This window comes from Abramis brama (genome assembly GCF_963993115.1).
Source record: "Abramis brama genome assembly, chromosome: 18".
Taxonomy (NCBI): domain Eukaryota; kingdom Metazoa; phylum Chordata; class Actinopteri; order Cypriniformes; family Leuciscidae; genus Abramis; species Abramis brama.
Genome location: NC_139980.1, coordinates 28,021,112 through 28,039,373, shown reverse-complemented (window position 1 = coordinate 28,039,373; position 18,262 = coordinate 28,021,112). Strand labels below are relative to the sequence as shown.

General features: G+C 36.1%; 4 protein-coding genes across 6 annotated transcripts in view; 3 read left to right on the top strand and 1 right to left on the bottom strand.

Moving 5' to 3' along the window:
* Window positions 1-7,855, bottom strand: part of tbc1d32 (TBC1 domain family, member 32) — a 41,227-nt gene extending 33,372 nt beyond the window's left edge. For both annotated transcript variants that reach the window (XM_084090710.1, XM_084090711.1), the window contains exons 1-12: window positions 7,478-7,855; window positions 6,693-6,888; window positions 6,441-6,602; window positions 4,866-5,043; window positions 4,660-4,731; window positions 4,423-4,548; window positions 3,044-3,122; window positions 2,829-2,932; window positions 2,678-2,739; window positions 2,427-2,577; window positions 1,614-1,673; window positions 854-956 (exon numbers count right to left, since the gene is read on the bottom strand). In XM_084090710.1, coding sequence (XP_083946836.1) covers window positions 854-956; window positions 1,614-1,673; window positions 2,427-2,577; window positions 2,678-2,739; window positions 2,829-2,932; window positions 3,044-3,122; window positions 4,423-4,548; window positions 4,660-4,731; window positions 4,866-5,043; window positions 6,441-6,602; window positions 6,693-6,847 — 1,252 coding nt within the window. In that variant the 5' untranslated portion in view covers window positions 6,848-6,888; window positions 7,478-7,855. The remainder of the gene's footprint in view (window positions 1-853; window positions 957-1,613; window positions 1,674-2,426; window positions 2,578-2,677; window positions 2,740-2,828; window positions 2,933-3,043; window positions 3,123-4,422; window positions 4,549-4,659; window positions 4,732-4,865; window positions 5,044-6,440; window positions 6,603-6,692; window positions 6,889-7,477) is intronic.
* Window positions 7,856-7,862: 7 nt separating this feature from the next.
* On the top strand, window positions 7,863-10,658 carry hsdl1 (hydroxysteroid dehydrogenase like 1). Of its 2 annotated transcripts, XM_084090702.1 has the most exons (5): window positions 7,880-8,138; window positions 8,233-8,273; window positions 9,041-9,486; window positions 9,578-9,796; window positions 9,892-10,658. In XM_084090702.1, the coding sequence occupies exons 1-5, from the start codon at window positions 8,104-8,106 to the stop codon at window positions 9,961-9,963; spliced, it is 813 nt and encodes a 270-aa protein (XP_083946828.1). In that variant the 5' UTR covers window positions 7,880-8,103; the 3' UTR covers window positions 9,964-10,658. The 2 variants fall into 2 exon arrangements, with proteins under 2 accessions (XP_083946827.1, XP_083946828.1); XM_084090701.1 differs by having other exon boundaries at window positions 7,863-8,273.
* A 1,747-nt stretch (window positions 10,659-12,405) lies between these two features.
* gja11 (gap junction protein, alpha 11) lies at window positions 12,406-13,428 on the top strand (the record flags this gene model as incomplete). Its single annotated transcript, XM_084090703.1, has 1 exon — window positions 12,406-13,428. One exon carries the CDS (start codon window positions 12,406-12,408, stop codon window positions 13,300-13,302), a length of 897 nt encoding a protein of 298 aa, XP_083946829.1. The 3' UTR covers window positions 13,303-13,428.
* A 1,043-nt stretch (window positions 13,429-14,471) lies between these two features.
* On the top strand, window positions 14,472-17,237 carry gja13.1 (gap junction protein alpha 13.1). The gene is made up of 2 exons (XM_084090704.1): window positions 14,472-14,630; window positions 15,370-17,237. The coding sequence occupies exon 2, from the start codon at window positions 15,392-15,394 to the stop codon at window positions 16,244-16,246; it is 855 nt and encodes a 284-aa protein (XP_083946830.1). The 5' UTR covers window positions 14,472-14,630; window positions 15,370-15,391; the 3' UTR covers window positions 16,247-17,237.
* Window positions 17,238-18,262: the final 1,025 nt, after the last annotated feature.

Below are 18,262 nucleotides of genomic sequence, written 5' to 3'. Positions count from 1 at the left end.
CTCTAAATGGATTCAGTCATTTGCATGTGACCTCCAGTTTCTAAATTAGCACTGAAATATAAATGTTTATCTTTATCTTTATCAAGCATTAGAGGAGAAAGTAGTTTGGGTTATTTACTGGGTCTCACAAAACTCGTAAAATACACGACCAAGTCCCATAACAAAAAGGAAGATTTTTTTTTTTTTAAAGTCAGTTTTTGTGGGTGGACTACTAAACTGCCATGCCAAATGCTGGAACAAAGAAAAATAAATATTTATAGTGTATATACATAAAAGTACATTTAATTTTTTTTTAATGTCAGCATGTCACCAGTACATATTTCTGTGATTTTCACCCAGTAAGCAATTTTACAAGAATTTTGACCTTTTAAAGATAAGGTAGATTGATTCCACCGAAATATGATATCTGAAATCTATTGTAATACTACATGAGTGACCATAAAGGAGGGTTGTGTGGAAGAATCATAAACTGACCCTGATCACAGAAACTAGATAAGTGTCTTTTGAATATAGCTGATCTGTTACGAATATTTTACAGCTGTGGGAGGTTTAAAAGTCTGGTAGCTATGACTTGTGTATACAGCAGAAGATAACGTAATCAGTCAATACTGTGTGTATGTTTGGGTATTTTGTTTTTTCATGTGAATCTTCCAGCTACAATACAGAACCCGAATTCTGGGAACGTTTTTCAATGTAAGTCCACAAACCCTTGGAATTATCTCTGGCAATGATAATCTAGCAAGTTGACCATGAGAGGACAGCCTGTAACGGCACACTGGGGAAAACATAAGCCAGGTTGTCAGATAAAGTATGATACTGTATGTGAACATTGTGGGCAAAAGTTCAGCCGTACCAATCTGCTGATGTTCCAGGCTGTGGATAATTTCCAAGGTTTCCTCTCTCACTGAATCACAGGAATCGAAGTAATAAATGCACTGCTGCAGAGCATTAACAATCTGGGAAAAATGATTAATAATCACTTGAACACATACTATTATTAGAGACACTTGAAAAACTGTTCATTTTACCCATTTAAACCAGCCAATGAATACTGATTATGTTCGGGATAGTATATTATCATACTACAAAGTACACAACAATTTCTGCAAAGTACAGTATGAATATTTTTAGTTTGATGCTGCTAAACATGCTCCAGACTATCAGCAATGTTTTCAAAATCAAATGTAAGGCTTTTTAAGACCTACACAAATGAAATACCATATGAAAGGCCAATTAAATGACGATTAAAAAAAAACTAAATTTCATATAAAAAAAAAGTTTTATAAAATAGTAAACAATTAATTTCCACATTTAAACATTCACATTTAAATCATATATACATATAAAGATATATTTAAGACTTTTTTTGCCCTTAAATTGAATAAAACTGAATTTAAGACCTTTTAAGGAGCCGCAGGGATCCTGTGCTCATCATGTGACAACAATGCAGTATAATATTGTTTGAAATTGTCTATTGTTTTGCTTTACATATTATGAAAAATCAAATCCAGTTTTCAGTATGCTAGTATTCCATTCTCACTGGATTTTATGGTTAAGGCTAGAAGTTAGCGTTTACAACCATTGGTTTGTGCATACCGCATTGAATAACTCACCAAAGACTTGTATTTCCTCTCAAGAAGTCTTAAGACAACGGTTCTGCTGTAGTAGCCATGCTAGAAAACAATATTTAGTCATCAATTTTAATTATTCTGATCATTTGAGTAGATAAATGATTTTTTTTAAATTATTATTGGTCATATTTTCCAGTAAACATACCGAAACATCCTTAAAAGAAGATACATTTACTTGTATTTCAGAGAATATATCTTGAATTGTGTTTTACATATTTTTAGTGTAAAAGGCCTGTTCACACCAAGAACATCAATCAATGTCAATCAATCAATCAATCAGTATCAATCTATATATTGGAAATTGGACATGTAAAAACAAGTAAACAAAACTTCTAAACCTGTGTTCACACTGCTGAACGCCTAGTGGGCGTTCTCACTACTGGTTGCCAAGTAACATTTACGAGTGACATTCATGGATGTTATTCCATGTTGTAGACACCAAATCAGTTTTCTTGTTGTTAAAGTATCGGAAAGTTTAACCGCTAAAATAACCTCTCCATCTTGCCGCCGACACAGGATGCAGTGATGAATCACGTGCGGTCAGCTGACAACACTCCTATTGGTTGTCGCTCCCGAAAGTCACTCTTCACATTGCTGAACACTACTACTGTACATCCTGTCGCCAGTGGTCACTGTCGCTCATAACAACGGAAATCACCACCTTTCCATTGAAATGACTGGGATCATGTCGCTTTGTTGCTGCACGTCGCTGGCAGTGTGAACACAGCTTAATTTAGAAAATGGTGTGTTTTGCGCTTCTGGTTTTGTTTATTCTTTGATAAAAACTTGGCTCACCATCCATTTCTTAAACCAGGTGGCTTTGATATCCAGCAGAGAGATTAAGTGTATAGGCTCTAGGGATTTCTCTGAGCCGGGACTGCTCATGCCTTGTTCAGAATGCAGAGCGAGAAGAGAGAGTGTGTTCTCAATTATTTCCTCCATGTACCTAGAGCACAGGATGAAAACTCATTTATTTCCAAGAATCTGACACAATCAAGATATAGTGTACAATATTTGGGAAATGGGATTGAAACGTGAAAGCTCACTTCTCAGGATGTCGTATCCAAAATGTTGTCACTTCTTTTTGAAAGTCGTTCATTAATCGCATCTGGAACGACCAAAAAGAAACAAGTTCATCTGTATATCCAAGCAACCTAAACTTTATTCATATGCAAGGAGAAAAGAAATGACATATACCTGTTTGAGGAGACGGGCCATATCTGGTCTGTTCGCATCAATACTTGAGGAACCGCTGGGAAAACTCAACTTGTGGTACAGGAAATGAGCCTCCAAGCTTTTTGCTGAAAAGAGATGTTGACACTTCATGGGAACGAATTGACAGACAGTTCATTCTCATATATACTGAATATTAAAACATATTGCATCCTGCTAAAGTAAGTTTAAACTATTACCAATGCTAGCGTAGATATCCTTGGTCACATTTAATGGAGAAGAGGAAAATGTTTTTGCAAAAAACTGGAGGACTTTATCCTGTGAAAACAGAATATGTTCATGACAGTGTTATTTTAGTATCATTGAGATATTAAGTACCTCAATTATACTTTTAGTTAGTTTTAGTAATTATGTTGTCATTTTTATTAGTTTTTTGTTTTAGTCTATTTACATTTTGGTTTAATTATTTTAGTACATCAAATTAAACTAAATTAAAATGAGAAATGTTGCTTGGCAACTAGCTGACAGAAAATATGTCTAAAGACTGGAATACACTGCACTGCAGATTTTCAGATTAACGAGTCCACAATAGTTGCAGAAAGTCTGTGTCATTCTGCAGATTTTGAGCAGTTGGAGTTTTTTAGTTTTTCAGCTTCAGATTAGGATTCCATCCAGTTGGAGGATATCAAAACGTTTGATATTTTGAGCCGATTTTAGAATACATATCGTAGTGTTTATGCGTAGCTAGTGAAACCAAAGCTGTCCTCGATCTACCAGTGTTGCATTAAAATACAATACAAATACAATAACAACACAAAAGCAAATTAACAGAACACGAGTAACAAATTAGCCCCTATATATATGACTCATCAGCTCAGATAAAAAAAACTGACTGCGCCACTCACCTCTAACTCCCGTTGTAATCTGTAGAGTCACAACCGCATCTACCCACCCAAGACCGCATCCAAATGCGCTTGGCTCGTTTTTGTTTTTTGACTCACTCAGCACACACAGTTGCTACAACAACTACTGTGGTCATGATGCCTAGGCCCGGTTTCACAGACAAGGCTTAGATTAAGCCAGGATTACGCCTATGTAAGTAGTTTTTATAAAGGTGCATTAAAAAAAACATCACTTGTGTGCATCTTGAGACAAAACGATGGCAGTGACATTTTAAGATTTGCCAGTGCAAGTTGCTTTCAGTTAAAACAGCTCAAACTTGCATTTTAGTCTGGGACTAGGCTTAAGCCTAGAAAGAAGTGTATTTTTTAAGCCTAGTCTGTGAGAGTTTTAAAAGTTGTGTAGTGTATTCAAGCCTTAAGTTATTCATGTTTAATTTTATTTCAGTTCACATTTATTTTATTTCAAGTGATGAACATGTTTTTTTTAATAGATTTAGTTAGCTATAATAACCTTGATTCAAAATATTTAATAAACTCCCACATACTGTGGGATTCAATATTAACACTGGAACGGGTCATGGCCTCCCGTTCCACATGAAACCACTTCTCTGGAAACTGCTTGAAAATGTTGTATTTCCACATTAAGCAGCTAAGGAAACAGTTTTGCTGTTTGGACCATGGCAAAGGTCAGTGCTTATTTAGCACTTAGCTCTTACGCTGAGCTCAGGGTCAGGGTCAGTGAGCGCAGCAGAGAGGTTTCGGCGCAGACCAGTCCAGCTTTCACAGCTCAGGACATCAGAGGGAGGGGCATAGCACAGAGACTGCAAAGCTTCCCAGCGAACCTGTAGTTAAACACATCAGGATGGCTGCATCATGCTGACTCAAAACCACAGTTCTCTCCTTTCTATAATTGAAACAATGGCAAGTGGGTGTATCAGAGAAGGAGCTTTCACCTCTCGTGGTCTACCGGGGTCAAGCTTCTCAGCGATGACTTGCAATTGTTCATGTTTGATAAATGCATAGCTCTACGTGAAGAAAACAAAGACATCAGTTAGTGATTCAGTCTATGGTATGAAAAGCTGAGATAAAAACTGTGATATGCTATGTCATAGAAAACACTGCAGCCACTGTAACTTATTTAAATGAATACAAAAACAACCTGATTGAATGAAGAGTCACTGTCAGAGCAGTTGTCGGTGTAATGGTTGCCTGACTGTTCATGTTGGATCTTCCTGTCCATTTCCTCTTTCTTAAGCTGATCTTCCTCAAATTTATTGATTAGTGATTCCACAACCACCATCATGGTCTGTTTCAGAGTCTGCATCATCTGTTTATACCTACAGATATATAAAAAAAGTCATGTTAACATCATCATTTTCTATTCAAGTCTGTGAGGAACTAAAAGTAAACATCATCGCTGCTTTCATAATCGAATACTTTCCTACTATAAAATATGTGAAATAACAGTACACCAACAGAGTAGTATGTCTGAATACATAGTATTTGAAAAACACCAGGTGAAAAGTACTTGAATGACCTACTACTTCCATTGAGATTCTGAAGTGTGCATTCAATGGGCACTTTACTATCCCATGAGGACACAGGACAGGATTTATGAATGGTAGTGAAGCGACGCAACTGATGCTGGTAGGTCACGTGACAGTAACAACATGGCGGATGTACATCCGATTTTCATTCATACTTCTCATATTCATTTAACATAGAACATACTTTTTTAAAGGTTGTGAAGTAAGTTCAAAGTCAAATGTAGAACAGTTTGTAGTTTGTGCTTTTGGACACACCACATATCATTGATTTTTAACAAAAACATAAACATTTCAAGACAGATATACCATCTCACTAAATTTATGGTGATGAACTACTAAACTACCCATACTCGGAAAAGTTGCTGTAACAATGAAAACAGAAACCACTCACATGAAGCATTGATGATACCATAATCAAGTTATATATTTGAATACATCTGGATACACTACTAATGCACCATGGTTGCCAACATTTTTAAGTAGATATTAAGCATTAAGTAGCACAAATATTATATCAAATGAAATAATAATAAAAAAAGAATAATAAAAAATGAGTAAATTAAATTTTAAAAATATATAAAAATACAAAAGAGTTATTTTGATTGAGTTAAATTGTAATAATATTTCAAAATGTTACTGTTTTAACTAAATGGTTGGTGAGCATAACTTCAAAAACATTTTAAAAAATATAGTTTTTAAAGGGTAGTGTATTTTGAAATAAAGTTAAAATATATGCATTGTTCATTTAATGACTTAAAATATGCAATTTCATATTCTACTGTTTTGATTCAGTTATGTAATTCGCAAAGCTTTATGGGATAAGTAGTTGATTTTATCATGAATGACATTAAAAGACGGAACGCTGTTGCTTGTGTGAACAGCACATTTGCGTATTTACCGGAAAAGTAATTCTAGTAATTTTACGTTAATTTACCAGGATTACTGTGTGAAAGAGGCTAGTGGTTGTAATATTGTGATTTATCCTGGAGATGGTTGGTTTGATTTGGTTCACGGCTTAGAGCTTTTTATTGCTTTTTTTTTTTTTTTTTTTTAAATGGGAACTTACCGAACTACTTTCAAAATTGCATTGATGCAGGTATTTTTGCATCATGCAGTTTGAAAACTTCCACAAAATCATCTTATCATACAAAGAAACACATGGTAAGGGGAATTATAAAAACACATACTGTGTGGACTCCCTAGTCCTCTTGGTAACAGCATGAACCAGACTGTCCTGTCCGGACCCAATAGCATGACTATCACCCCTGGTAAAATTCTCAGTCTCTTCTTCAATAGCTGCTCCCAAACTGCTCTCCACATACTCCCGCAGATACTTCACAAACTCATAGCTGAAAAACAGAGGGAGGGCACAAAAACAGGTCAAACAAATAGTAATCACAATCAGGCTTAACATGTACTGGAAGAGGCAGATCTCTCACTTGTGAAAGTTCTTGTCAGTTTCCTCCAAATGAAGCAAGATCTCTTCGGCACATTCTACCGATGGTGCTCCCGAGATTCTGTCTTTGACACTTTTCAGGAGCTCTCGCAGCAGGGTCTGGAGCTCTGCCTCATCCTCGCTGGAGAACTGAGACATCGCTCCTCGGGATGTGTGATCTCTTCTCTACGGGTGATCTCCTGCTTAGAGAAGCAAGGTGTTAGCCTAAGTAAGGTGTGTTTGGCTTATAGTAACAGTGGTGGGAAGTAACTTATACAGTCCACACAGTATATTCCCACAAAGTTTAGATTCCTGGAATGCTTTTAAAACAGTATGTATGCTGGATACTTGTTCAACAAGTATGTTCTACAAGTTGTTGCCTGCTTTTCCTCAGTATCTGACCTAACCCATTAAACAATATAAACAAACCAACAAGCAAATAAAATAATTTGTCTATAAAAGCAATTTCAAAATCATGAGAAACAAAGATTAATGTCAAGTGTGCCTAAATCTGATATAGTAAGTTAAGTTAGGCTAACGTTATATGTACCCTGTATATTGGAGGGCTAAAGCTAAAAATAGGAAATATAGATACATTATTAATAACATTTAGGCTAAGTTACCCTACATCGGAGTAATACATCACAGGCTAACGTTAGCTATAACGTTATATCATTAAATATTAAAACTGAGACGATCAGAATTCAAGTGTTGGCATTAAGCTTATATTTTCTCCTTAACACATTAACACTGTGTTACACATACAGCTCGAGTAGTTGTAAACATTACCTTCAATTATTTCACATCAATGTCCAAACAGATGAGTTACATCGCTTCCATAACATTAGAAATCATCCATAATCGGACGCACAGAGATGTATATTTTCAGCTTAGCACCCGTTAGCACTACTCGTTTCTATGGAAACAAGCACAGCTTGCGATGAAGCACCCGCAGTAAGCGCTTACAAAACACTTGTCGTATGCAAAAATACGCTTCACGGCACAACCGTATGAATATATTCCGTGTCTATCAATATTTACGATAGCGATTATTACAAATTAAGACAATGAAACCAAATAATAAATAAGAAAGGTGATGTTTTCATGTGTTTATTTGACACTGGCTGAAGCCGCCAGAGTTGATCACGTGATGGGAGTATATCACGTGACTTTTAAATGTTCCGGGTTTCCTGATACACATGATGATGTGACGAGACTGAAGAGGAGAATCTGGTGAAATAGTGCTTGTATTAACTAACATAGTCAGGCTTGTTGATTGCAGACTAAATCATTGAATATAAAAGATTATTCTTTTTCCATTGGCAGCTAATTTAGAGTGAACAGTTGTAGAGATTTCAGCTTATAATGGCCGCTGTTGACAGCTTCCAGCTTTTGTATAGAGAAATTGCCAGATCATGCAGCTGTTATGTGGAAACGCTGGCGCTCGTGGGTGCGTGTTACACAGTCAGCAAGGCTGTTATATTTATGAGGGACACCTATAGTTTGATAAGGCTTCATTTTATTCCTCGTCTTGTGTGCCATAGAGATCTTAGTCAGCAATATGGACAATGGGCTGTCATATGTGGTAGGTTTTATTTAATTTATGCATTGAACCTTGATATATGTAATAATACTGCATAATAGGAAAGCTTTTTTCCGACACGGAATAATAAATAAATAAATAGATTTTAAAAAAGTAATTGCGACTTTGTATCTTACAGTTCTGACTTTTTTATTTGTAAGTTGATCTAAAAAATTGAACAATTCTCTCAATTCTGATTAAAAAAGTCAGAATTATGAGATATAAATCGCAATTGCGAAGACAAAGTCAGAATTGTGAGATCAATGAAAGGTCAATTATCTTTTTTTTTTATTTATTCAGTGGCATAATTTTTATTTTTTTTTGCTTGATGTAAACTCAGGGTACGTTTACACGACAACAATGTACTAAAAAAACAGAAAAGCATTTACTTTATACAGATGACAACGTTGTCAAAACGTTCCCCGTTCAAACGGATCGGCGAAAACGATTATAGTCGTATAGCGTTTTATAAAACGCTTAACAGGCCAGTAGTTGGCGATGTCACTTTGTAAAGAAACACTACGTAATAAGCATGAGCATGACGTCATCGTTTTCACAGATTCCTGTTTTTGTAGTTACACGGGGACGATAACGTTATTGTAACGTTATTGGGGGGGGGGGGGACTAGCAATTGCAAGAAAAAAGTCAGGATAAAAATATGCAATTAGCCTACCTTTTTTATTCCGTAATTCCGTATTGGAAAGAAGCTTCAATAGCATACTGATATTTTACAGATAATTACCTAACTTACATGGACATCTTTTTCATAGGAGCTTCAGAGGAAATAGCAAAAGCATATGCAGAGGAACTGGCCAGGCATGGCATCTCGGTGATTCTGATCAGTAATGACATCAGTAATGTGGCTGACACTGCCAAAGCCATCTCAGACGCTCACGGGGTAGAGGCCATTTGGATTGAAGCTGATTTCAGTCAGGGGTCCACGGCCTGCAGACCTATAAGAGATGCCATCGCCGGTAAAGATATTGGATTCATCATTAACAGTCTGGACGGGTCTCTGGACACCTCTCAAGACTTTACGGACCTCTCTGAATCTGCAGTGTGGGACACTATTAATAGAAATGTAGTTGCTGCCACTCTTGTCACCCGCTTGGCACTGCCTGCTATGGTGGAGAGGGGAAAAGGAGCAGTGGTCAACATTTCTGCTGGGCGCTGCTTGCGTCCGACTCCTAGAAAGGCTCCTCTCTCTGCATCCACGGTCAGTTTGTCTGTTTGTGTACCAATTTTCCATCCAAATATATGGTGTTTTCTTTGTCTTATGATTCAGGTGCGTTTTCAATTCCCCACAGGCCTTTTTTGATAACTTCAGTCGCTCTCTACACTATGAATATGGTAATCGAGGAGTCTTCGTGCAGAGTTTGCTGCCTTTTAGAGTTGCATCTCAAAGATCTGATGGTTACGGTTCTGCTGGCTGGCTGGTGCCAAGCCCACAAGTGTATGCCAGGAATGCTCTTTTAACTCTGGGCATCTCTCACAGAACCACAGGATACTGGCCTCACACCATACAGGTACATTTTAAGTCACTGTAGAGAGTTTCCTCTTTTAGGGAACATGTGCATTATATTTAGTGTTTCTTTGCTTTTCTGTTTCACTTTTTCTCTAGTTTGGACTGGTGCAGTGCATGCCAGAGTGGGTATGGATTCTGGGATCACGTGTGTTCACAAGGGCCACCTGACAGGGATGTTTCCCCTCCATGTGAAAGACCTGGTTTTTCAAATGGATGTTGCAGAGTTTACTTTGACCAATCTTAGAACAAAAATGAGTGATTCAAGTGTTGAAACTTAAAATCAACTACTGTTCCTTTAACAGTTCTAAAAGAAATGCCTCTGTTTGTAAAAAAAAAAACTTTTTCTAAGTGGTTTGAATGGTTGGATCATGATGACAATTCTATAATGTTTTTGCACTATTGCTTTTTGACTTAAAGGGATAGTTCACCCAAAAATGAAAATGTTGTCATCATTTACTCACCCTCATGTTGTTCCAAACCTGTACGAGTTTCTTTCTTCGGTTGAACACTTAACCGTTGACCTCCATAGGAATATTTTTTTTTCCTACTATGGAAGTCAATGAGTGCCGTCAACTGTCACGTCAAGGGTGAGTAAATGATGACAAAATTTTTGGGTGAACTATCCCTTTAAAAAAAATCCCCTCCTTGTGCATTTTGCAAAAATCATAGTAATATATTTAGAAAAAAAGGTTTTGTAAATTATTTATTTATTTTTATTCCAGGTGTTTTTGAGTATACTGGCTATACTCAGCATTGATAGATCTTCATTGTACCATTGTGTAGCCAGTGTTTGGTTATTGCAGTGTATCTCATTCAGCTGTTGCAACAGTGAAATTATCAATAAATAAACTCAATATCTATAAAAAGACTGTTTTATTATTTTATTTAATTAATTTAGTGGACGTTTAGTGAAAGACTGTTTGAAACTGTTTGATTTTCAATGTTCGAAATTAAATTTATATATTTTCTCCAATGTATAAACTCCAGTCATGCTGATTGTATTATCACATATATTATCATTATTACATGTATTATCTCTGAATGAGCTGACAAGCTCAAATGTTGTGTCTGCCAAGAACACATAATGCACATTGCTCACTTAATCTCACTTTCATTAACACTAACAGAAGTACAAAACAACAACTGTACCATACTTTGGATGTTTTTTTCAACACTGTATTCCTCCAGGGAAGTCAAAACAGAAATCTTGAAAAATAAGTCTGTATGGAGTTGGAGAATAGAATTATTTCAAAAATAGATGGAATTAGAGTCAAGAGTTAATGACTTGTATATTGAATAATACTTAAGTATGAATAATACTTATTTCATCCTATAAGGTGAAATGTGTAGTTTTTTGTTCCAAAAATACTTTTCCCAGTTTACTATGCCAAGGAAACATTGGCTGAACATGTTATAAATTTGGGGGTGGGACTATCTGTTTATCTGTCCAATGGAAGAAGTTTAGGAAACCTGTTTGAAAACAATTGTTTTGCTATTCAGACAGCAAGTTGTGCAGAAAAAACCTCATTATTAAGAGTTATACAACAGGGCCCAGCCAGAACTAAAGTATGATACATAAATGAAGGGACATTATAGTAATGTTGGTGTATAATCTTGCATGAGAAACACAACTGAACAACTAATATTCCAGCTAAATGTTCCAATTCCAGATGTCAAGGCTGAAAGTTGGAATTTACACACAGATAATGTGACAATCTTTGTTTTGGTTCAAAAGCTGCCTCTTCGATAGGAAGTGGATGGCTTTGAGAAATCCTGCAACACACATTTCCCTCGAGTCCTCACTGAGCGAGTGAGCCTTCTTCTCAGTCTTCTTAAATTTGGTAAGTGAAAAGCGTAATTATTTGTATTTATCTATCCATGTCATTTATATGCTTGTTTATGATTCTCTTTATTTATACTACCGTTCAAACGTTTTTTTTTGTTTTTTTAAGAAAATACATTTACAGTATAATGTTACAAAATATTTTTATTTCAAATATATGCTGTTCTTTTGAACTTTCTATTCATCAAAGAATCGTGAAAAAAGTAAAACGGTTTCCACAAAAATAGTAAGCAGCACAACTGTTTTCTACATTGATAATAATAATAATACTACATAATACATAATAATAATAAAACAGCATATTGGAATGATATCTGAAGATGTGACACTTGAAACTGGACAAATGGCTGCTAAAAATTCAGCTTTTCCATCACAGAAATAAATTACACATTCAGTAAAATGTTACAAAAATAAAGCCTCTAAAAAATGTATATATGTAATGTGATCTGAAATGTAAGTGTTATATCCCTGAGCAGGCAAATATTGAAAATGTCATTCTATGATTATAAAAAAGCGACAAGCTCAGTTGAAGATGTATTGCCATTGTCGTTATCAATGTTTTGGGTTTTCAGGGCAAAAACCTTGGTTCCTTGTGTATGTTTTGTAAAAGAACCTGGTTTGTCTCCTGACTTGACAATCCCATCAACAGTGCTTGCATAAAATACGTGAAATCAAATTATGGGCATTTTTTGCACTTTAATTGCTTCCGAACATGCTCTGTCCAATTAATAATGTTTTTTCTTTCAGGAATTCGATTAACATTAAAGATGGGTGAGTGGGATTTCCTAGGAAGACTGCTGGATAGAGTCCAGACACACTCAACGGTGGTGGGGAAAATCTGGCTCACCGTCCTGTTTGTGTTTAGGATTCTAGTCCTCGGTGCTGGTGCAGAGAGAGTGTGGGGCGACGAGCAGTCGGACTTCATCTGCAACACCGAGCAGCCGGGGTGCGAAAATGTGTGCTACGACCATGCGTTCCCCATCTCGCACATCCGCTTCTGGGTACTGCAGATCATCTCTGTGTCCACACCTACTCTGGCCTACCTGGGCCACGTCGTCCACGTCATACACGTCGAGAAGAAAGTGAGAAAAATGATTATGAAAGATCTTCAGAATGAGCAAATCAATCTGTTCCTCAAGAAAGGCTACAAATTTCCCAAGTACAGCAGGGACAATGGGAAGGTCAACATTCGGGGGCGTCTCTTGAGAAGCTACATTCTGAGCTTGCTATGTAAGATACTTCTGGAGGTGGGTTTCATCTTGGGCCAGTACTATCTTTATGGCTTTACCCTTCAGGCCCAATATGTCTGTGCCCGTTTTCCGTGTCCTCACAAGGTGGACTGCTTCTTATCGAGGCCCACTGAGAAAAGCATCTTCATTTGGTTCATGCTGGTGGTGGCCTGTGTCTCTTTACTCCTGAATGTGATTGAGATCCTATATCTGTGCGTCAAGAAGATCAATGAGTGTCTCAGACGTAGAAAGGACTACACCGTCACCCCTGTGACCCCGGTTGTGAACAGGAAGGACATCAAAAATACAGATCAGAGGATCCAGAACTGGGTGAACTGTGAGCTGGAGCTTCAGAGGAGGGAGCTTGGCAATGAGGCAACCAAGAGCGTGGTTTCAGAGAACCATAGTGCTGACATGCAAGAGGTCCATATCTAATCAGCAGGCCTCTGCACACAAAGTCTTTCACACGGTCAACTTGAGCAAACATCCACTGATCCAACTAACTCGTGCATGGTCAAGACCCCCCAACTCCAAGCACACTTTGACCCTCTCTCTCTGTTTAACGAATCAATAATGTATTGCTGAAATTTCTATTTTTGTTTTTCTGTCATTTATGTCTGAAATTGTACTTTGTAGAAAGGTTCAATACAAGCAAAACAGTTTGATGTAAACTGTGTTTTTGTGTTTCAGTTATTTCTGTTCTGTTTATTTCGGGGTCAGTAAGATTTATTAAAATTGTTTTTGAAAGCTCATCTTATGCTCACCAAGGCTGCATTTATTTGACCAAACATACAGTAAAACAGTCATATTGTGACCTATTATTATAATTTAACACTCCAGTCTTCAGTGTCGCATGATCCTTCATAAATCAAATGTAATGATTTGGTGCTCACTTAATGTTTTTCTGTAAACCATGATACATTTTTATATACACACACACACACACACATATATATATATATATATATAAATACACGTTCCTTCTGGCCAAAGAATTTTTTTGAGTCTACGCCCAGATGGGAGCATTTCAAAAGTAGAATGAAGGGGGTGAGTATGATCTTTAAAAATCGCAATTGACATTTTTTCCCTAAAACAATCAATAAGCCCTGAAGTGGGTGTTGTTTGTGTCCAGTGATTTGATTAATTATTTGTGAAAGTTTGTTCTTCTGTTTAACTGTTAGATTGCCGTACCATAAAACAATATTATATTGTAGAATACTTTTAATCAGTGATCTATATACCATAGTTAGAGTGTGCATGCTAACGTTAAAACTCCTCAGCTTCCTAAGAAGACCCAGGCGTTGTCTTGCCTTTTTATGGATGTACTCTACGTTACTTTCAAAATTAAGTTTCTCATCAATAATTGTACCTACTGTAGGTATTTAAAATTCGAGACCTCAAGTTTTTCCAGTTTTTCATTATATGTGTGTGTGTATATATATATATATATATATATATATACATACACACACACATATAATGAATGATTAGTATTATTAAATATAAGACATAATATTAGTTGTGTGGGTCAGGCACTTAAGTGTGGTACATATCATTGTTAGCCTTTCAATCATTAATGTGACACTCCTGTGTATCTGCATTCAAAATCTAGCTCTTGTCATTGCTGTTGGACAACGTGACAGTAGGACACTTGCAGCTATTACGCAATCTTAGTAAAGCCCAAAAATCAAGGTTCAACTATTCTCGGCTATCACTTGGTATGCGGCTTAGTTTCTAATAGGAAGAGGTGCAACTCGCTAAAGGTAAGTCTGAAATCAATATTACATTGTTTGTATGCTTCTGTTCATGTATACATTGTTTCAGGTCACAAATATGAAAGATGTTTGCCTTGTGGTGAAAAAAAAGAATATTTAAGAATATATTAAATAAAATTAATTATATGCTGACTGTAGTCAGGCAAAGTGCTTATTACTAATATCTAATTAATTATCTTAGTAATTGTTCTTTACCTTAAAAACATATTGTGTTTTAAGACATTTAGTGTTTTACATACATAGTAAAAATGTAGAGAATAATTTTAACATGTATTTCTTTTAAATCAATATTTGCATATTTTATATTTACCGGTAGCCACAGATGTTTATTCAATGAATAAGATTCAGAATTGTCAAGTTGTTTCCTGTGAACACCACTGTACATTTTGAATCAATATTTCTTATTCATTTTTTTGCCTGCACCATGTTCAAGTATTACAATTATTGATGCATTTCATTTGGTTTTATAAAATGTAACATTTATTAATAACACCATTGAATATTCAATGGTTATTGAACCATCGTATCGTTTTACTTTTCTGCATGTGCAAATCTAAGCACAATAACTAAACTCGTTTGAAGGACTAATTAATTATTAAGTAGATTCATCTATTAAGAGTATTCCATTAATGAAGCTTCATTTAAAGGCTTATTGATTAAGTTAAACCTAAAGTGGACTTTGTAATTCATCTGTTTTCCTACCCTTTCTCATGTCTTTTTTTTGTAGGAAAGTCTGAGCATCAGCAAACATGGGAGACTGGGGATTTCTCTCAGCGTTATTAGACAAAGTACAGTCTCACTCCACCGTCATCGGCAAAATATGGATGAGCGTCCTTTTCATCTTCAGGATCTTGGTGCTGGGAGCGGCGGCGGAGAGCGTTTGGGGTGACGAACAATCTAGTTTGGTTTGCAACACGTTGCAACCCGGTTGTGAGAACGTGTGCTACGACTGGCAGTTCCCCATCTCGCACATCCGCTTCTGGGTCTTGCAGATCATATTTGTGTCCACTCCAACTTTGGTGTACCTCGGCCACGCGGTGCAGGTCATTCACCAAGAGAACAAACTCAGGGAGAAGATAAAAAGCATTGGCGAGGGCCACAAGTTGAAGTCACCCAAATACACAGATGAAACTGGCCATGTCAAGATTAAAGGAAACCTGCTCGGCAGCTATCTGACCCAGTTGTTTTTTAAAATCATCCTCGAGATTGCGTTCATCGTTGGACAGTATTATTTATATGGCTTTATTATGATCGCCAAGTTTACATGTTCCCAATCTCCTTGTCCTTACACCGTAGAATGTTTCATGTCCCGTCCCACAGAGAAGACTATCTTTATCATCTTTATGCTAGTGGTAGCCTGTGTGTCTCTGCTACTGAATGTCATAGAGGTGTTTTACCTGCTGTGCACCAGGGTGGGATGCAAGAAACGCACACATCACATCACTTCGCCAAGAAACCCCGCCAGTTCGCCATCTTCCTGGCAGATGACCTCGGAAGATGCTCTGAGGCAAAACGAATTGAACAAGCAGTATGAGAGTGGTCAGAGTCTTGGAGGAAGCCTGGATGGGGCGAAAGAAGAAAAACAATTGATGGAAGACCATTAGATTTGGACTTTTGTATCTCAGAAATGTAACAAATCTGCCAAGTTTTAAGAGAAACATCATTACAGTTCATTTTCCAAAGCCCTTAACTGATTGTCCAGTATTTTACACACTTGAGAAAGAAAGTATATTGTTATGGTATACTCTAAAAAATAGATTGTGTTATTTAATTATTTTATGATTATTTTGTGCATAAGTTTGGCCTGGATAGTTTTGACTATGGTAAAAACTGCTTATTGTTATACTATTGTATATTATGTGTGTAAATATTTTTAAGAGTCAGAAGTGACTTAAGCACTGGTGTCCACATGTCTTGTTTGTCTGATGTTGTCATTTCCATTGGCCACATTTGTCGTTACAAAACAGACAAATTTATAGTGATGTGTAAACAATATACTTGTTTAAAATAAAACTTTTAAAAGAACCAAAGTGTCTTATTTCACAATATATCTAATCCAGTAAAAACACTCATTCACAAAAGCACAGGGGCAATTCCGCGCAAAAATGTCACATCCATAACGCCAACTAAATACAATGGCATTGTGTTGGCGTTATGGATGTGACAGTTTTGCGTGGAATTGCCCACAGAATGAATGCAGTTTCATGAAGTGGCAGTGGATTTATTTAAAAATCACATGTAAAATTATATATAAATAATCATAAAAGTCATCATTCTAATCACAAATCAGGCTATACGTGCTTAATTGCTAATATCTGATAAATTATATTAATTCATCATATTATTAATTGTTCTTTACCCTAAAGACATAGCATGTTTTAACCCTTAAACGCATACCTCGGGTCTTTAGACAAGGGACATCATTCACTAAGTTAGACATCAACCTTCTTAATATTCCTCAATCGATTCATTATAAACAACATAACAAGAACAAAATAATAAAATTATAAAAGAATGACTGTGTACATTTTTTTATAGGGTTGCTAACGACCCGAGATGTGTAATAGTGTATTTTTTCTTCACAACAATAAAGAATCTTTGATGACTAAATAAGTGCAATTCACCGTTATTCTACAAGGTGGCAATGTCTGATACACAATGATGAAGTGTCGTTTCACTCATAGTCACCGCAGGCAGAAAACAAAAGAATAGGAAGTATCATCAGCAAAACTTTAAATGGCTCAGCGATTTACTGCATAGCAAGTACTGAACGCAATCAAATATTAGTGTCACTATCACTTAATGGTGGATTTGGTGAAGAAGCTGTCAGCGATCAAAATATTGATTTTGAAGATGCTGAAAATGATAGTTTTGAGAATATGTTTGAGATCGCAAATATGAGCCAGATGCTGAATGTACTGGGAAATAAGCTCTGACGAGGACAGTGATGATTGTATAAAACTTCTGCTCAAAATGAACCCTTCCAAGCTCCAAAAGGTGACAAAATATGCTTTATTTTATTCTTCTGTAATTGGTACTCTAATATCAGGAGAATTGTGTATTAACGCGACAAGTAGAGAGCCATCCGTGTTAGATATAGACCCGGGTCGCTTAAGACCCGAATATGTAATAATGATTGGCGAGACATTCATGCATTTAAGGGTAAATATTTTAAAGACATAGTAAAGTGTTAGAGAATGATTATAACATGTATTGATTTTAAATCAATAATTGCATATTTTATATTTGCATTATTGTTTATTCAAGAAATAACTTTCAGAATTATCAAGTAGTTTCCTGTGATCAGTAAAAAAGAAACATTTAAACAAATAAAGACATTTTGTAGCAATATTTTTGGCCCGCACAATATGTTAAAATATTACAATTATGAATGCATTTTATATAGTTTTATCAAATTTTAATTTGATTAATTTATTACATTTATTTAAAAAATGTAATTGATTTTTGCTCCACTATTCCTCTTTGCATTGCACTGCAAGTTGCATTTGTATTATCTTTATGTTGATGTATGTTGTTCTCGCATATCTCAAAAATGGGCACGCTGCTGATTTTTATCACTGTTCTTATTACTGACTGTAGCATAGAATAACTACAGCTCA

Coding starts and splice junctions, on each gene's coding strand:
- gja13.1 (XM_084090704.1), top strand. CDS start 15,392: ATGGGAGACTGGGGATTTCTCTCAGCGTTATTAGACAAAGTACAGTCT.
- hsdl1 (XM_084090701.1), top strand. CDS start 8,054: ATGGCCGCTGTTGACAGCTTCCAGCTTTTGTATAGAGAAATTGCCAGA. Junction 8,274..9,040: donor ACAATGGGCTGTCATATGTG/GTAGGTTTTATT, acceptor TCTTTTTCATAG/GAGCTTCAGAGGAAATAGCA. Junction 9,487..9,577: donor CTCCTCTCTCTGCATCCACG/GTCAGTTTGTCT, acceptor AATTCCCCACAG/GCCTTTTTTGATAACTTCAG.